Source organism: Argiope bruennichi, chromosome 1, assembly GCF_947563725.1.
Source record: "Argiope bruennichi chromosome 1, qqArgBrue1.1, whole genome shotgun sequence".
NCBI classification, from domain to species: Eukaryota; Metazoa; Arthropoda; class Arachnida; order Araneae; family Araneidae; genus Argiope; species Argiope bruennichi.
This window is the reverse complement of record NC_079151.1, coordinates 60020413-60040804: the sequence shown is the minus strand read 5'-3', so window position 1 is coordinate 60040804 and position 20392 is coordinate 60020413. Positions and strand designations below refer to the sequence as shown.

Genomic DNA, 20392 nt, shown 5'->3' with positions numbered 1-20392 from the left:
CAGGATAATTGGTACTGTTATTTACATTTATTATGCATCATATCATATGATATCATGTTCGAAGAAACGTGATATTAACTGTTTCTATTAAATTCATGATAACTAATATTGATATTTACATTTATTATGTATCATACTTTCTTACCAAATTCATTTTTTTGTAATACATAAATTTTTTAATGAAGCTAATCTGCATCTATTATCATATATTAAGAATATTGCTTTTCTGTTTGTGACCAATCATATTTAATTACTAACGTCTTCCTTGGAGAAGCCGAGTTTTAGGGGTTTTCTTATTTTTTATTTTTCAGTACTACCTGCAATTTTGTTGTTCTTGGCTTCCTCTTAAAGTAATTATTTTGATAATTGCTCTTTCCTTTATTTTGCGACTTCGATAATATTTCTTTCTGTGGAAATTCGCAGTACTGATTAATGCCAATTATATTTATTTCTACCTATATTATCTTTCATAATTAATTGTTACACTAAAGTATTTCTTTAAAAAATGAATTAAGATAAGTAGCGTATTTTTTTCGTGCTTTTAATTATTGTTAAGAAATTACTATTATTTATTGCAATTTTAATTGTTAATTGTTTATGATGTAAATTAATAAGGTATGGCATAGAGATAATGATATGTTAAGTTTAATGAATATTTTATTAGGGTTGACTTTGGAGCGATCATTTATGTATTTAGTATTAAAGTTTTTATTAAAATAATTACAGGATATCTTAATAAAATGTATATTTTAATGGTAAATTGAATACATATACATTCCATGGTCTTCATTATTATATTTTCATAAACATTATAAATTAAAAATTGTTTTGCTTATTAAATGTATAAAAATAGATTAGTTGACGTAAAGGATAAGCTATTTTTCATTATTGAAATAATTTTTTTCAAATTCATCTTTATTACTTTTAATTTATTTTGATTCTTACTTTATTTAAAGTCAACGTTATTTAATTTGTATTTCGTCAAAAAACAAGCGTTTAGTTCTGAAGAAACTAATTATCAGTTTTCCAAATTTTACTCACTTTTTTAATATTTTCAATATTTTTATAAGTAAAAGAGTGTTATTGACTTTGGAATTAATTTAGGAAAAGATGAATTAATATTTTCCATGCCCTTATTTGGTATGCTAGGGTCTTAAGAAAAGGAACTGGTTTCTACTTTCGTATGATTGTTAGTTATACACATCACTTTTAATTTGCAATGCATTTTTTTTTTTTTAATTTAGAAAGACAACTTTAACATTATATACAATAATAGCCTTTTCTTTTGGATTAAGATTCTATGGCAGAAATATTTTCTGATTAAATATTTTCGAATGAAAATATTTATTTTTGTATTATTATCTTTATTTTATTTAGTTCCATACAATTTCCATGCCTTATAATTACAGAATATCTTAATAAAATGTATATTTTAATGGCAAATTGAATACATATACATTCCATGGTCTTCATTATTACATTGTCATAAACATTATAAATGAAAAATTGTTTTGCATATTAAATGTATAAAAATAGATCAGTTGACGTAAAGGATAAGCTATTTTTCATTATTGAAATAATTTTTTTTCAATTTCATCTTTATTAATTTTAATTTATTTTGATTCTTACTTTATTTAAAGTCAACGTTATTTAATTTGTATTTCGTCAAAAAACAAGCGTTTAGTTCAGAAGAAACTAATTATCAATTTTTCAAATTTTACTCACTTTTTTAATATTTTCAATACTTTTATAAGTAAAAGATTATTATTCACTTTGGAATTAATTTAGGAAAAGATGAATTAATATTTTCCATGCCATTATTTGGTATGCTAGGGTCTTAAGAAAAGGAACTAATTTCCACTTTCGTATGATTGTTAGATATATACATGCACTTTTAATTTGAAATGCATTTTTTTTAATTTAGAAAGCCAACTTTAATATTATATACAATAATATTCTTTTCGTTTGGATTAAGATTCTATGGCAGAAATATTTTCTGATTAAATATTTCCGAATGAAAATATTTATTTTTGTTACATGTCTTAATTTCATTTAGTTCCATACAATTTAATTCTCATTTTCTAAATCAAATGCCATAGTAGCCATATCCTTTGAAAGATAGTTTTTAATATGGCAGCGAATATTTTTATTCGTATATTGTAATTATTAAATGATAGAAAATGAAAAGTTTTAGATTAATTCTTCATTCAAATCAGTTATCAAGATTTGCAACAAAAGAAATGACATATTTTTCTTGTAGTTTCACTTTGAATTTCATTATCGTCACTGAATTTGCTCCAACATAATTTAGAACACGCTCACTAAACCAGTTTATCTTCTTCACTGTTTCAATTTTTTGGTTTGATTTTTATAAAATGTGTTTTCATTTCTTTAGGAAAGGAAAAGCAAGCGATTTAATATTTATTTATACGAATCTTTATGAGTTAGGTTCAATTATTCAATATTTTATTTTTAGCATTTCATGATTTTTATTATAAGTGAATACATAATGAAACGTATTATAAAAACTGTTCATTTCTTTGATTATTGTAAAGCTTTTAATTGATTTTTGAAATAATTATTTTAAACTGTATGGCAACATCCAAATCGCTATTTTGTTTTATCTGCAAAAACAGAAAAAAAAGTGTTTATTCATAGACACATTCTGATCTGATCTGACATTTCCTTATTTTTACTTCTTATTTTTTAAGAAAATAAAAAAAATGTGATGGTGTTTTCTTTAAAAAATTTGAGACTCGAGATTTTAAGAATCTCCATGTTCCACACTTACTCGAGTACAAAGTACAGACTTCTAGAATTATGACCGTTTGTGTATCGCTCTGTTTATCTGTCTGTGAACAAAATAACTCGAAAACTTTTTAAATAGATGGATGGATGTATTTACACTAAATTTATAGATTACTATAAATTTGGGAAAAAAGTGTATTCAGAAGAAGTCTGGCTGACTAGCTGTCCGAAAACAAGTGAACGCGATAATAGCAAATCTTTAATAATTAGATAGACAAAATTTGGTACATAGATCGTCATCTTAAGTATAGATTGTTATTAAATTTTGAATCGATTCCAAGGTCTGTTCTTTCGTATACATGTAAACGTGCAATTATTTAAATAAATAAAATTTATTTGTGATCTCGTTTCAAGAACTGTAATTTTGTGTCAAAATTTTGTTTCAATCGTATGCAAGATTCATTCAAAATATACTTACTTTCCTTTACTATATTACGAAATACAAAATCATAGGACTGAAAATAAAAATCTGAACATTCATGGAATTCATAGCTTTTAAAATGATCCACAAGAGGAACCTTTACCTTTATTAAAGAATATGCAAAAACGTTTTGGGAAGATCTGTTAATTAATTTGCGAAGATTTCTGCATCTCATGCAGGCAATCTACAGATTTTTTTAAAAACAACCGAATTGTTTGTCTGAAAGTAAACTATCCATACGAATAACATTTGTAAATTAGAAAACTTAATAGATTTTTAAACTGAGTGCGCAAGTATTTCATCGGCTGTGTAAGTTAGAAAAGTAAGTTGATTTTTTTCACTAAAATGAATGGTGAAATTCGGAGTTTTATTGATAAACTCCATGAAGCAAAAATTTAGGTTTTCTAAGATTTGAAACCAACATCATCAATTATGATATTTTGCACAAATGGACTGTGAACAAATTTACTAAACTATGTTTAGTGTTACAGTTATATGGAAAAACTTATCGGAGAATATTAAAGCCATATTTGTAATATTTTTCTACCAGTTAATTTAAACTATCGCTTAACTAGTGATGATCTGTATCGCAATTTCCTAAATTGGAAAACTGAATTTTTCGCTATCAGTAATGAGTATTTCTGATTCTTTTTCATATCCGATGCAAACATACATTCTCATACTCATACCATATGTGAAATTTTTTTTATAAATATTCATTATTGGTCTCCAAAAAATAATTTTTTAATCTAATAAAAATTTGAAACTTCAGAGTCGTCGTCTTGTTAGCTCAACGATTCTTGATACAATTGATTCTTACTTATGCAACAAAATGCTTCGTGTCAAAAATAATCTTACATGTGTACCTTTTTAAAAATCCATTTTAACTAATCTAAAATCTACTAAATCTATTTTAATTTATTTAGTTGTCTATACTCACGTAGCCTACTCAAGGATTGTAAAGCACTAGACGTCAATAGTAAGAGGATTGTTCCGCAACCATAACTGCGACAATTAAAGAAAATGACTGTTGTCATAAAATTTAAAATAAACTATGATAAATTAGAGATTAAATGTATAAGTAAATATGGAAATAAATCTCAAACATATTGCGTCACCACAACATATTTATAACTGAATAATTTTCATCGGTTCTTTTCCAAAAATCTTCTAATATACATTCTTAAAACTTTTATACAACTGAAATCCTCTTCTTGAGATATATTGAGTAGTTTTCAAATAGACTTTAAATTAAAAAATGTGGAATTTGGTGATAGATTCTGTTTGAAACGCTATTTTTTTTTATGTATGGCTTCATATTTGAAATATTCTCTTTAACTATACTTTTATTTGAAGTAAATATTTTGCAATATTACTTTCCTAAAATTAAATAAAATAGCACATATGTATTCCTGTTTTAATTATCAGTGATTTTAGCCCTTTATTTTCAAAGAAAAATAATTTTTTCCAATATTTCAATCTTTTTCTTATTGTCATTTAAAATTGTCATTATTAAATCTTATACTATTAAAATATATCTAATCATTAATTCTTTGCATTTGGGCATACCATAAACAAAATTATACATTCCTATTTCCAAGATATAGGCTTGCATATTTTTATTTAAATATTCTACTTGCAAAATACTGAATTCCCAAATGTGATCTTTTGATATATAAAAAGAGATATAATATTTCCAGTAGATTTATTTCGCTTTATGTTCGTTTTTCTGTTTTTAATTTTCACTTCATTTAGGCGACTTCCTCAATTCCTTTTCAAAATTTCTACCTTTTTCCATGTTTGCTTTAACTGCCACGAAAGCTATATACATTATAGTTAAAGGAAAACTGAATAAACAGTGGAATTTTGTTTGAATTTCCACATTCTGATCATTTTTGGTTATATTGTATATTTTTTGCGTAAGAATTCTGTAAACTGATGAAAAAGCTATTTCTTAAAAATTTATATTTAATAATTTTTACTATAATTAATATTTTTTAATTTATAATTAGTCAATTTTTAAATGTGTTATGGATTTCTCAAGATATTTTTATATTTTATATACTTATACTATTATAGATTTTCTTTTTGTAACTGCTAACATTTGCACAAACGTGAAGCGATCACCTTTAAACAATAAGAATCTTGAATCTTTATATTCACTTATGCTATCTTTTATATATACAAATATTATATATTAATCATTATATGTGTGCAATATATTGCAATTCAGTTTAATTTTTGGAGAAAAATTATTTAATTTGCAATCATACATAATATTAATTATTTTTATTCCCGCGATGAGTTTTTTTTTTCTTCGCCTTAATAGATTGTCTTAGTATTTAGATAATAAAGTTACTTCTTTCTCGCATGCGTGCATTAATGCGTATTTATGTATAGAAAGAGAATTAATGCTTATTTTGACTTAGTACGTTGTTCTTTAAGTCCATTTATCTAATAAACTAAGTAAAATCTTTGAGTTTAATGTTAATACTGATTTTTTTAAAAATTTCTTGCATCTCAAATGTTTATTTTATCACGTTTCAGTTATTTTAAAGCTAAATTATTTATACGCATTTATGAATAAATCCTGATTAAAGTTTATTTAAGATTCTTCTTTGTACTACAGCATTCTCATTACAGTCATTTTTCATTAGTAACATTTAAAAATATTTTTCCTATTATAATATATAACATCATCTTGGATATATGCTATGCAGTTCTGGAAAATATTTTAAATTATGAAGAAATTAATGAAATAATGCTGCATAATTTTACCCAAATACATTTTGTTTGGAAATAATTAATATATATATATATATATATATATATATATATATATATATATATATATATATATATATATATATATATAGTGCATCAAAAGAAAACTTTCATTTTATTAACTTTGCTTCAGATAGTTAATCTTTATTACTTTGTTTCGTATATTTCACCCAATAATAAAGAAATGTGTGTATCAAAATTAGTTCATAGTTGATGTAATTTAATTCATTAGTAATATCAAGAATATTTTAAATTCAAATGGATGAATATTAAACTTAAATTCATTTTTTAAATATCTATTTGTCTTTTTTTCTTTCTCTTGAACAAACTCTGCATTGCCTTTTAAACATTAAATGCTGTCTTTTTTTCCTTCAAAAAAGAGACTATAATCTAAAAATATAAAATGAAAATCAAATTTTTTTTTATTTAAGGGCTTTTACAAAATTAAGGTACTTTTTACACAACTTTTGCTATATTTCGAATAATAGTGAAGTTGTTTATATACCCGTTAAATATTTTTATCGGACAAAAATACCATATTTTTTATACAAGCAGACACATTAAAATTCTGATATACAATCCTTAATTAACTAAATATAATATTATACACTTCTGGGATGAAAAAAAAAATATCCAAGAATATGTTAAAAAGTTCTAAAATTTAATTATAATTACATATGAATAATTGCTCAAATCCATAGAATCTGTTAAAAAACTATTATAACTCTTTTCTCGACAACTTTTGAAAAATTTTACAAAATGATACAGACATATGCAAAGTTGCTGCGAATTTCTTATTGTATAAAAAAATTGCTATTCCCTTACTATATTATAATTATTATTTCTAAACTCTAAAATCAATCAATCCCATTCTCAATTCATTTATTACTCACAGTTGACTCTAATACTTTCCGGGAACATTTTTATGTTACAATATTTCTTTTGATAAAACACAAGAACTATGTAAGCAAATAAAATGAACTAAAAAATAAGTCATTTATGTAAAATATCAATTTTATTTTAGTTTTTTTTCCAGCTGAATCGTTGAGAAAAAGAATAATATGAATCCAAATACAAGTGAACTCTATAATTTCAAAACTCAGAATTAGAGAAATAAAATTTGGTTCACAGGTTTACCATTTAATATATATATTCTTATCAAATTTCTGACAAAATTTGTAAAAGAATTGGTTATCTGCCTCTCTGTACTTTCGCATGCACGTAAATTTAATTACTCTTACATCCATTAACTTGAATCAAGAAAATTCGATGTGTTTCTTGTGATTACAACTGTACTTGCATGTCAAATTTTCGGTTAATTGGCCGGCTAAATGGCTTCGAAAATACATATTCTCATGGTAGAAACTGTAAAAATGCTTGATTCACTCCAAAGATCTATATTTCGTAGCTATCATTCACCAATGCCATACAAGGAATTCACGGCCTTTCCCAAGATTTACAATTTTATGGCGAGGAAGGAGGTGTGATGTCATGAAAATGCAGCCGAGTGAATAGGCCAAATTTGTCTTTTAAATTTGTTTATTTATAACATCACAGTCGGACAAAACACACAACATAAAAACATTCACAACATATAAACAATAGGAAATTCATACATTACAATACTTGTAAATCCATTCCCACAACCATTATCTTAATCCGCAGGATAGAACACCATCACAAGGCATCAATGCCTTTTACTTTCAACACCAGATAATACCACCTAGCCCAACACCACGCTGACTCCCGCCGGAAAAAATCTCCGTCTGCCAAACGTACTACCGGTGTGATGTCATCATATTTTTGATCTACACCAATACGGTGCTGACATCAATCTTCTGGTAATTTTCGAGTCAATTTCTTTACATCGGGCCAAATTCTTTACAGATGATAAGACTTGTAACGAGTATGCGAGAAAAATTCGGGGAGAGCATTTCTGCTGGTTTAAAATATTTTAACGTCTAATTTTCAACAACACCTTTTTATTGTTGTAGTGATATTCGCTTTCACTGTTTCACAAATTGTTTAAGCGTTTGGTTTTCCTCCATTATTGAAAACTAAGGAATAATTTATTTATTATCAACACAATTTACATGAGAAATCATAAAGTAGATTTAAAATATAGCGAAAGAGTTAGAAAAAAATTACGTTTGCACTTACATTTTTATAGCACTATGATATCATGAGAATGACCGTAATTGTGTCAGTTTATGTGCATGATAAACAGAATAGTGTAAGACTAATAAAATTACACGGCTTTTATGTTTTATTATTCGTTATGGGAAGGTAGAACATCACATTTTGCATAAGAGATTTAATTAAAATTAATCAAGGCTAATATTCTCATGAATCTAGCTAAAACCTAAGGGCAGTTAATTATGAAATATTTTACCTAGGCATTATATAGATGGAACTGCATTCATTTTTTGTTGATATGGAAAATCACGGAGATCATTTGTTAATAAGACGCATAAAGAAATAACATCAAAGTGAAAGAAAACAACATATAAATCTTAATGACCAAAAAAAAGAAGAAGAAAATACTCATTACGAAGAAAGCGGGAGTGACACTTTGAGTTGCATTCAATTTGCCTTTGACACTCAGAAGCATTTAGGAATTTTTCTCTTCATCGTGCTGCTGTCTTTCACAGATCTCTCCTCACTTTCCAAATACTATATGATAATAACTGACAATATTCTTATCTATAAATTAAGAATGCAATCAACCTTCATGCGCTTATCTTTTGCAAATTAAACGCAGTATTTTTAAAGATATCAATGTTAAAGATAAAAACTCGAATAGTGTATCTTAAAAACATAAAGAAAATATTATTTTTGTTGTTATTCACCTTTAGATTTAATTTAGTACATTTAAAAATGAAATCTTAGTTAAAAAATATTAATATCGTCAGTATTTAGTTTCTCCTATTACTTGCTGAAACTGGTATTTCAGCATGGAGATTTCTTTATATTTTCTTCACTTTTAAATGCATCAGACATAAAGAATTTTAAAAAAATCAATTTACATTTTTTTTCTTCTCATCATATTTCCAAAACTTCTTGGATATAATTATTTGTTTTTCTGTCATCTACTTTACCTAGTTATTTTATTTTTTCTCTTTTCTAAATATATTATGGTAAAGAAAATTTAATAAAAATAACTTGAACGTTAGAACTAAAACCAGCTCTGTGCGATATTTTGAGAATAAATATCTGCATTCTTTAAAAATTTGGCTGAGCCTTTTTCTTTATTTTCCGAACTAAGTTCACTATCTTAGATTTAAAAGTTTTTTTTGTTTTTCCTTATAATAAAGGCGAATGTGTGTGCGTGTTTGTTATAGAACTACCAATTTCATATAAAGATACTTAATAGGATTGAGAATGTGCACTTAAAATTTAAAATCAAACGAATTTTTCGTATTTTTCCACTATAATTTTCAAAAATAATATGATACAAAAATAAATTGACACTTATTTAGAGTTCATAACTTATCTTTTTATTTACATAATTTATTTGTCTTGTAATTTATTTATTTTTAATTTTGCACATATAAAAAAATATTTTTTTATGTAATTTACAGTATTATGTTTCATTGCTATAATGTATTCTAAACCTTTCTCTTTGTTTCATCTAATATTTAATATCAGAATACGTTTTTATTGTTGAAAGTTAATGAAAGATCTTGCATATGATCTGCGGAATTTATATAAGGAATAACGGAAGTGACATGTTATTACCGCTGATGACGGCATGTAGTTAGAAAATAAATTAGCTTGGAGAGTTGCGTTTTAATGCATTTTGATGTTTTGGTATTTATTTGACAATATTAGGAATGTTCATGCATATGATATACAGAACAAGTGTGGGGTTCTTGAAGTAGCACGCCTTTGTTTCTATTGCAATTTGATGCTTAAAAATAATCTTTGTGCGAATCGTTAACATCAAAAATATACATAAAGAAATTTAATGGGAATAAAAAAAACTATCCATATTCCCAGCCAACTAGCTAGTCGCCAAAGGTGGCTAGTAAATCTAATCTGAGTTTACTCATTAACTCAACAGAGACAAATTTTCTAGATATTCTCTATTTACTATCATCAAAAGCTTTCTTAGCTCTTGAAATTTTGCTCAAGTTTTATATATTTATTTATATGTAATAAATTTCTGTAATTTGTAATTTTGTTGGATTGCAAGCCGAAAATGTTTCTTGCAATTTAATGCCTTATGGATTTTATTAGTAAGGATTGTCGAAAAAAAAATATCCCTCAGGTATCAATTCGTAGTCCAACGAAAACAGTGTGTTATCGTACGCTTGTATAATTACGTTTCCTAAGATTAAATTCTCCTTATCGTTTTATTAATAAATTAGTTAAATAAAGAGGAAATAAACTGGTTACATTGACATAGCTAACTCTATAAAAGTTTAATAGAAAGTTAATCATTTCTGAATATTTTCGATAAAATGCATTTAATATTTATTTATATATTATAATATTTAAAATTTTTATCTTCTGAATGGAGATTAGCATTTGCATGATATTGATATACAAAATCGTGAACATAATAATATGATTTTTAATATGTAATTTAATATGATTTTTCAAATTTTCTGTAAATTGGGTTAGATATTAATAATCACCGATAACTAACAACATATTTGAAACATCGCATGGATCAAAATTTCAAAACGAACTTCGCTCACTAATTTCTATTCTATAGCTCTAAATTTAGATCTTTTCGCCCTCGCTTTGTCAATCGATTCTCTAAATAATATGAAGTAGAAGATTTAGTGACATTAAAAAAATATTTATTTTTAAAAGTAATAGAAAGTAAATTTCAAATAATGCTGGTTAAAAATGTGAGAATATTTTTTAAAATTTTAATTAACTTTTGAAATTTTAATTAACTTCTGCTTTATTAGAAAAATTGATAAAAAATAAATAAGCGAATATTCTCGGCTGCAAGTTTCAAGTAAATGTATAAAATTTCTTCATTCTTTTCATTGTATGTAATTCATTCTTTCTTTTATATTGTATCATTTTCAATTCTTTCATTTTCATTCTTTTATATTGTATGTAAACATTTTTATCTTTTGTGACCTTGTGATACACATTCCTGTAGTTGTAGCTTTTTCTTTATTCATTGCTGAACAAAACCTTTATAAACTTTTAGATTGCTTGAGCAATAATTAGTAGTAGAACAACTTCTTTTCATCTATTCTTAGACTAATTCTATTCTTAATGGGACTATACTTAAGACACATTCTATCTAAAGCATCTATTGAGCATGTTAGATTCAAATATTAAAATTAAATATTGAAGGAAATCGGCAAAATGTTGAAATTTTTACCAATGAATAATTATTAATTTTATTTTGCTTTAAAGAATCGTTGCATTCATATCAATAGAGAAGACGACATTTTTTAATTCCTTTATTGCTGTTGAACAAAAACAGATTTCTATTATGAATAAACGTTTTCTTATTCATAATTTCCTTCCTCCTTTTCGGTTTTCCCATTTAAGTTTCTTTTAAGCACTTGCTAATAAAAAAATGCAAAAAAAAAAATAATTAATGTATGTTCATAAAGTCTTTAATTTGTATTCAATTCCATCAAAAATTTCTCGTGTAAGTACTGATCTATGGTACATGGTACAGGCATGTTACTTAATGACTCTAAAGTTATAATAGATATATGATTCGAAATCACGAAATCCATATTCTTCAACCTATGAAGAAGGCACGTTAATATAGAAATTATATAAAATAATATGCTGAAAAATAAAACATATGTTTTGGATTTTTTATTAAAGTAACTGCTATGGGTTAATATATCTGATTTCTTCTTTCAGCTCTTCCAGAGACACATGGTGGCCCAACGGGAAACCGATGCCGAAACGACTGAGGATGATGAAGAAGGCGGCCAACCCTTGCCCCCTTTACCTTGCATTCGAAGGGCACTCAAAGGCGAAGGGATCATCTCCTCCGACTACGAAAGCAGTAATGAATCTCCCGTGAGCAGCGAAAACAATGATCTTTTGTCTACGGATGATCATTTACCGAAGTCTTTGGCGGTACAGACAGCTGTGCAGGACGTCAACCGATGCCACGTATGTGGAGGCAAGACTAAGCATGGTGTGAGCGTAGAAGGGCCTTCGAGGAGCCCTAACTTGGAAGATGTAACACCCACAGTACAAGATACTACCACTGAGGTAAGATAAAATTCTGATCTATATTATTATTGAGAAGCAAATTCCTCCTTGAATTTCTATCTAACATTCACTTATGTTCGTAATATTACATCCAAAGGTCCAATTCAAATATGAAGTGTATGTTATCGATTTCAGATTTCTCAATTTTACTTGCATTTCAAAGAGGATGACATTAGTTAAAGGAGAATTAGCGATTTAAAATATGACTTCCTATTCATGCTCGCGAATATTATAAGAGAATCAAAAACATCATGAATAATCTTTAAGAAAAATTTCACTATCTTGCTCCTTAAGGTAACTCATTTTGCTCTAATTTTGGATCTCCTCTCAAAATTGCATCTTTGCGTATCGCATAGGAGCTCCACTATGTCTAGACAATAATTTCAAACCTATAATTGTCTCCATTTTAGGTATGGAGAGATGTCAGGACTTAATGAAGTCTTACAAAAGTTCAACTCATCAAGTATCAAAATTGTTCTTTCCTCAGAGGGTTACCATTTTGTCCATTATTAAATATATTATCATTACTCATGATTCCTTTATTTCTATACAATGGTAAATCTTTCTGAATATTCTGAACTAAACTCCCAATTGCGCACGTTGCGACAGCAGTGCCTCGATTTCAGTTGTGGAGGAGTTCATACAACAGAATCATTTTCAGTTAATAAATTTTTAAACTCTATCTGGAATACAGTTGCGTAATTAATAAAAAGCAGCTTACAATATTGCATCTCTTTTTGCGAAATAAGTGAAATAATGGTATCCTATTAAATTAGCCGTTATTTGTATTACATGAGAAAATCTTCTCTCGTTCAGTCTACTTATAAAATGAGCCCTAATGAAAAGAGGGCATTAACTATAGTGGCGTTGCATCAAATTCCAGTGAGTTAATATGTTAGCCGATAGGTGACGTGTGGTAGTTACCCGTTGCACATGCGTAGTTAACGGCTTCGCATCAATATTCTCATTATTGAACAATTATTTTCGCAGTTCATTGCGTGATGAATTCCTCCAGATCAGCTCAAAGAGCAACTTATCCTATTTCTTCGAGCCGAGGAACATTTAAAAATTTATCGCAGGATTAAGGAGGTGTCCGGATATCATTGTTTCGCGCGATATACCATATTCCGGTGATATCGGTGTTTTAAGACGAGATACGTAAGCATTAAGTTTTTGACATGCCCTGTGAAGGCGAACATTGTGACCAACAATGCGTCGATTTGAGCCGTGAATGTGTTCATACGACAGAATCATTAGTTCACCCCATTTGAGATTTCTGTTAAACTGCTGTGTATGTCGAAGTTTGTGTACAATTGCTCCCCAAATATCCGTTAGCAAGCCAGGAGTTTCGACACTAAAGCAATCCACTCTCTTCCTACGCACTGGGATCATTGTTTCGATGACGATTACTTATAATTCTGCCTTTTCATATGAACTGTAATTTTAATATTGTTTTTAAAATTTCTTTACTGTATTCTCTTTTCATTAAGGTACTTTTATATATTAGCAGCACTTTTTTGTTGAATTGCACTCTGTATATCAGCTCAATAAAAAGAGAAAGAGCTAAAGCAAGGCATGGACACCGTATATGCTCATCTGGATTAATTTGCGATAATTTCCTCTGATTTTAATCATTAGAGCACTATTTCAGCTTAATGGCTCATTGTTGAACTTATGTGCTAGAAATATACTGCTACTGATACATATATGCCAGTCTATTTGAATTTAATCTTGCATCTTTTTTTCACTAACTTTAAGGGTCATAAAATTGTTTTGCAGCTCTAAAGCAGAAGATTTCATTATCATTATTCCCCAATCTTTTCAATAAGTCTTCATAATGCTTATTTTATCCATTCTGAGACTATGAAAGAAAAGGAAAGAATTATGCCGGTGTATCGTAGAACATAAATATTGAAAAAAAAGAACTATCTATGTTTGGCTTTTAAGCAGGAAGCTTCAAGTTTCTCACCTTTTGTACCTTTTATGGAAATTTATTCCATGCTCGCTAATTCATAATTTTAGCAGCATCATTTTTCATTTTATAGTAGATTGTAGAGACAGAATTTTTTTCTGCTGTTTAAAAGCTTTCCGTATAATCCTTACGTAATATTTTTAAAGGATTTCTTTTGAAAAGAAAGCTTAAGCTTGCTGTCATGATCTTGTTAGCTGAAATGTAATTTCGAAGATTTTCCTTTCTCCGGAACCAAAAAAAAAAAAAAAAAAAAAAAAAAAAAAAAAAAAAAAACAAGATTTTTTTTTTCAAGCGTATTTATTTTTTTATTCTTTCGAACCTTCAAAGTAAGGATGACAATCGAGCTAACATATCAGTAATGTAAACTTTTCTTCGAAATGTGTTTGTGATATGTTGTCTGTAATAATATTATGATATGGAAACATGATTTTGATTAATTTTTCGTAATCTTATAAAGAAAAAACAATTCGCATTGTGCTTTTAAATCTGAAGTGAATTTTTAGAGAGTCGTGTTTGTATTTTTTTTTAACTGTTATCATTTGGTTTTGAGAATGCCAATGATTTTTTTCTTATTTCTGTTCTTGCTCTGATTTTCTTGAATATTCTGATACTTTCATTTTTTTGCTCTAAAAATATATGTTGTGTAAAACCAACTTTAATTATTTCGGTGTATAATTTTGTATTTAGTCTGCGGTATATATATATATATATATAGGGTTCCTATCTAATCGCAACACAAAAGCTAATTTCCAATTTTATTAACTCTGTCCAATATTATTAACTATTAATATTTGACTCTGGGTATTGCTTTCACTTGAAAAAAATGTTTGTAATGAAGTAAAAGTTTATATTTTTTATTGTTGGAATTAATAAATATGCTGCTGGAAAAAACGTGTATTGCTAATTGAATTTCGATATACATTTCTAAATTGGCAAATATTGAAAAGAATATGCTGCAATATTTTATTTTACAATTATAAAACTTCGATAAATTTTAGAAATTTTTTAAAAATCGCTAGCATTTTTTCATTATTTTGTTGTACACTTTAAATTAAATAATTTGTAATTAAGAATTAGAGGCATATATATAAATATAAAAATAAGGATTTAAATAACATTTCTTGGATTTTATCAATCCAAAAATGTTTCTAGTTGGTGTCCTCCTTTTCATTTTTTTTTAATTAACGAAATTTTTATTTTAAGATAAGGGCATTACATTACATATATTGCATAAAATGAAATTTTTAGATTTTTAACTCTAACGATATTCGTGAGAACTATATTTACGTTTTTTTTTCAGTGCATTTCTTATTTGCTCTTTATTTGTATTTTTTAAGTAAGAATTTATAGATTTCTTTTGATAAAACATTTTTCTGCATATTTGCAATAAAATAATTTTAATTTATTATCAAAGCAGTGGGCAAAAATTTTGTCTTATTGTTATTTCATAATGTATGTCTAGTTTGAAATACTAGTTATATTCAAATCATTATTTATTCTTCCTATTTCATAAAAATAAAAATTATTTTTGATTCTTTTTATCATTCTTGGATTCTTAATAAACTAGAAAAAAAAGGGAAAGAGAAAGAAATGCCCTTGAAAAACAAGTCAGTGCTAACGATGCAAATAAAAAAATTATAATTCCCCTAATGAATTTGAGAAAGATAAAGAAAAGTAGGTGGAAAGAGCCTCATTTGCCAGGTTTCAGGAACCTCATTATTACCATTTTCCTTTCCTTCCTTTACTTCCAAACGATTTATTTACTAGTTTATTTTCCGAAGGACATACTTTTCTTTGTCGAATGTCACTAGACACTCGCTGAAAATGAAATTCCTTCTTCAAATGGGGAGAGAAATGAGAGTAAAACGAACTATCGAACAAAACAAAAAAAAAAACGTTCATTTTATTCCTAGTCCCTTCCCTCTTTTGACTTTCTGTACCTCGTCTTGAGAAGTTTCAGAGATCTGGAAATATCAAAAAACGTGTTGTGTTCTAAATCGCTGAATAAGACGTCTGCTACTGCGAATGAAGTGAAATATGTTTGCTGTCAATATCGTTCAGCATTGTGAAATCATTTGGTTATTCGGCACCAATTTCGTTTTTATTTTCAATGACAAGTATATATTTATCATTTCCTTTTGAGAAGATCATGCCTTGTTGTTGTTTCAATATTTCGGAATGTAAAACATAGTCAGTTTTCAAGTAATACGTTGTAGATATTGCTTAAAATAGCACAAAACTGAATAATTTCAGTTCCATATTTGCATGTAAATTTCTCTTTCTCGTTTACGAAGTATGCAGGAATAATTGCAATCGTCAAAACATTCGATATATTTTGAAGAATCTCCTCGTTTTAGACCTCCCCGCGCTTGGAAAATACGTTTTTTTAGTATTCTGACTGTCTGTGAAAACGATAATTTAAAAATGATTTGAACTAGATAGATATATGGTATATGGACTTCCGACCAAATCTGTAAATTTCTATCACATTTTGAACGGAATCCTTTCACAAGAAGTCGGGCCGTTTGGGCAACAAGTGAACTGAATAATTTTAAAATTCAAAGAATTAAATAGATAAAAGATGGTACATAGGTTTAACATATAAAATACAGATTCTTATAAAATTTTGAACCAGATTTGTCAAAATGTTCTCTCCGTCTGTACTGCCGCATGTATGAAACGCAATAACTCTTTAAACATAATGGCTTAAATCAACGAAATTCTGTATGTTAGTTTGTGACTACAACTGTAATTCCGAATCAGATTTTGATGCCAATCAGTCGACAAAAAGTTGTCCTCAATACATTTTTGTACTATAGATTTAGTAATGTTAAATTATTGAATCTTATAGCGTTAAATTTATTTTGGACCATAGATTCGATAATGTTAGATTCACGCCAAAGACCTATATTTCATTCCACTGTTCTTATGCTAATGCCGTGCATAATATTCTGCGGGGGGGGGGATAAAACCTTAATTGAAGAAGATCTGAGAGAATTTTGGGGAGACCACTTCCCCCTAGTTTGTTCTAAACTTTCATTCTAAACTTTCACAAAGAAGAACTGAAAGTTTTCTGGAATAAACAGGCAAACATGATTAATTTTAATCTCTTTTCTTTGCAAGAATTTTACCATTTGGTCATGATACACATCTTATGCATCGTGACCATACTTGAATTGGTGCAAAAAAAGAAACTCAGCTAGTTTAATATGTGAAGAATATATCTACATTTTTTAACTTTCTGACTCTTGAAGGCAGTCAAATTCTGAATATAGTTGCATACAAATGCATGTGAGCGTGCGCGCGCGGAGTGTGTTCGCGAAAATGTTCGTTAAACAAAACACTCCCGCCTGCACAAATGTTTAAGTCTATCTCTGTTCGACTCACCATAATCCCTTATCGTGATTTTCTTATTAGACAGTGAATAAGCAGATTGAATGCCCATTCATTATATTATATTTTACCACAATTCTATAAATTTCTATTTTTGTATTTATCATGTTTAATAAATTAAAAGATAGTTTCAAATTTTTAACACTTATAAGGGACCTATAAGGCGATAAACCAATTTCTGTCTTTAAACTTTTGATACATAATGAAAGATGTCTTGTGAATAAAATTTTCAATACCCTAAAGAGTCTCAACTAAATCAAAACAGGATAATTGCGTGAAAATAAGGATTCTTTTTTATTTCCGTCAAACTGTATACTTATACTTGTATGCTTGTAAAACAATTTTTGTTTCTTGCTTAATCAGATAAAAATGACCGTATGCCATGCATTTCAGTTAAGCATAACATACTTGTCAGATGAAAGGTTATCAGATTCATGTTCATGATTAAAAGTATCCACATCAAAGAAAGTCCAGACAATGCAATCAAATAGTTCCTTGGTTTCTAACTTCATCAGGCTTCCTTCAGCGTATTTCAATTAAGGCAGCGTTTAAATGAAATCCTAATTACCGTCTTTAAGAATCGCCTGTTATTCAGTATTTGGAGATCTCAATTTGTAAAATGAGGTGAATGACATCCCTAATGACTTTCCATCTCTTTTGTTAAGAACTGAAACCATCCAAGCCAAAGAGAAATTTAAACGTCAGATATTTACTTGTCCTTTCAATTTTTACATTAGATTGAAAAGAAACATGAGATTGTATAGGTTTTCAATAATTTGGTTGAAAACTGATTATTTAATGCTAATACGAGAAAGAGTGGTTTTTAAAGAGGATTTTATTCAGAAGTTAGTTTGCCTGAAATTTCAGAAAATAGCTTACCAGGCATTTAACTACAAGAATATTTTATTTCCTCGTAAAAGCTTTTTTATCTCGTTAAATCTACATAAACTAATATTCTGTGAATATTTTTATATAAATCTGCAGTATGGAGAAATAAAAAAAAAATGTTTGAAGAAAGGAGCAGAATTTTATTTATTATCATTTTAAGAAACGAACATTTAAAAAAATTATGCGATCTCTTCATTAATATCATAATTGTTTATATGGTTAAAATTATTATAAACTAACAGACACCAACCTGTGCTCTGGCTAGGTTCAGGTTGGGACACTGGTTATGTTCTGAGATCAAACATCGCATTCTTGGCAATTATTGCATCATATATGAGCAAATATTTTTTCTGTGCTCATTTTTTAAATTCATATCGATTTTAGTGGGCTTTTATTCCAAAATTCTGGGATTATTTTATTTTCTGGAATCAAAAAAAAAAAAAATATTACTGATGATATGTTAAGATTAAATTATCTTAACATATTATAATTTGTCTTTAAATAATATTTATCGAAATGTCGGTGAGGATTTTCTTCAATTTACGGTCATTGTAAAGCTTTTTAAAATTGAAAATAAAACCATTAACCATTAACTAGAAATAATCTTAAACCAGTAATTATGTACATTGTGAATATTGTGGCACGTCTCGTAAAAATGAGAATAAAAATGTGTTTTGTAATATTACCAAACCTTAGTGTAATCTTCTGGTGCAGTAAAATTTTTTATCACTAGTAGCATATCCTTGAACTAAGGTGTACGCAATTTCTTGGGATTGTTCCATAGCAGCAATGATTGTAATAGATCTAGAGTGTCCGACTTTACAAGAGTCCGATCCAACAAATACTGCTGATCGTCCTGATTCTGCTTCTGTTACAGCAATCAAAGTTACTAGAGACCTAAAAAAGAGAAAATTTTGTTTGCCTGAAATCTGGTTCAAGGAATTTCAAAAAAAAAAAAAAAAAATCTTAACTTTCGACAAGAATTGCTCTTCTATAATTATCATGGCACTGGTTGTAATTGCATACCTCTTTTCGGATTTCTTAAAAGGCAAATGTTATTACAGTGGAATCATCAATTTGCTTTCAAATACTGGTGTTTGAAATTTGCCTTGATCTTCAAAATATATTGGTATTAGGATACCCGTCTTTCTTGCGAAAGCTTCCACTTCATCCATTGTCTGGAGATTTACCGACATGGGACAAATCTAACGCTTAGGACACTTTAAGACATTTTTTGGTTTTGCGGCAAACCGCTGCTATAATCTTCATAGTTAGCCTTAGATCTTACTCTGTGGTTATACCCATCTAAATTACATACCCATACCTCCATTCCTGATTACCGAATTATGACATAACATTCAAACTTTTGACCTGGTAATGGAATTACCAGGTCCCATCTAAATTCCATACGCATTGGAATTACCAGGTAATGGAATTCCATCTAAATTCCATACCCATACCCTCATTCCTGATTACCGAATTATGACAGACATAACATTCAAACTTTTAACCTGGTAATGTATTCTTAGGTTTAGGCACATTCTGGAGATAATAATGGGCTGATTTTAAAGGATTGAATGTACTTGATGATAGTCCATTATTAAGTTGTTACTTTTTTTTTTTTTTTTTACAAAAATCGAAGAGTCAAACTTTTGTTCAGACTTAAAAGATGTTCTAATTTATGCATTTCAAAATAAATTAGTTTTATAATAATTGATTAATTCGTTGGAGAATCTAAATTGCTTATCTCATCTATTTCTACTTATAATACAAATTAAAATTACCTATGCATTATTAGTTACCATTAAACAAACAAGTACCATAAGAAAATTCAATCAAATACCTTTCAGATATTTATTCAAATAGACATTTCAAGCATTATTTTTTTTAATAATCTACGACAAGATTTTTTTTTT

The 20392-nt window shown here is 27.8% G+C and overlaps 1 protein-coding gene across 2 annotated transcripts in view; it reads left to right on the top strand.

Annotated features, from left to right (window-relative positions):
• Positions 1–20392, top strand: part of LOC129978693 (cGMP-inhibited 3',5'-cyclic phosphodiesterase 3A-like) — a 679937-nt gene that overhangs the window by 508916 nt on the left and 150629 nt on the right. For both annotated transcript variants that reach the window (XM_056090656.1, XM_056090657.1), the window contains exon 5: positions 11864–12223. In XM_056090656.1, coding sequence (XP_055946631.1) covers positions 11864–12223 — 360 coding nt within the window. The remainder of the gene's footprint in view (positions 1–11863; positions 12224–20392) is intronic.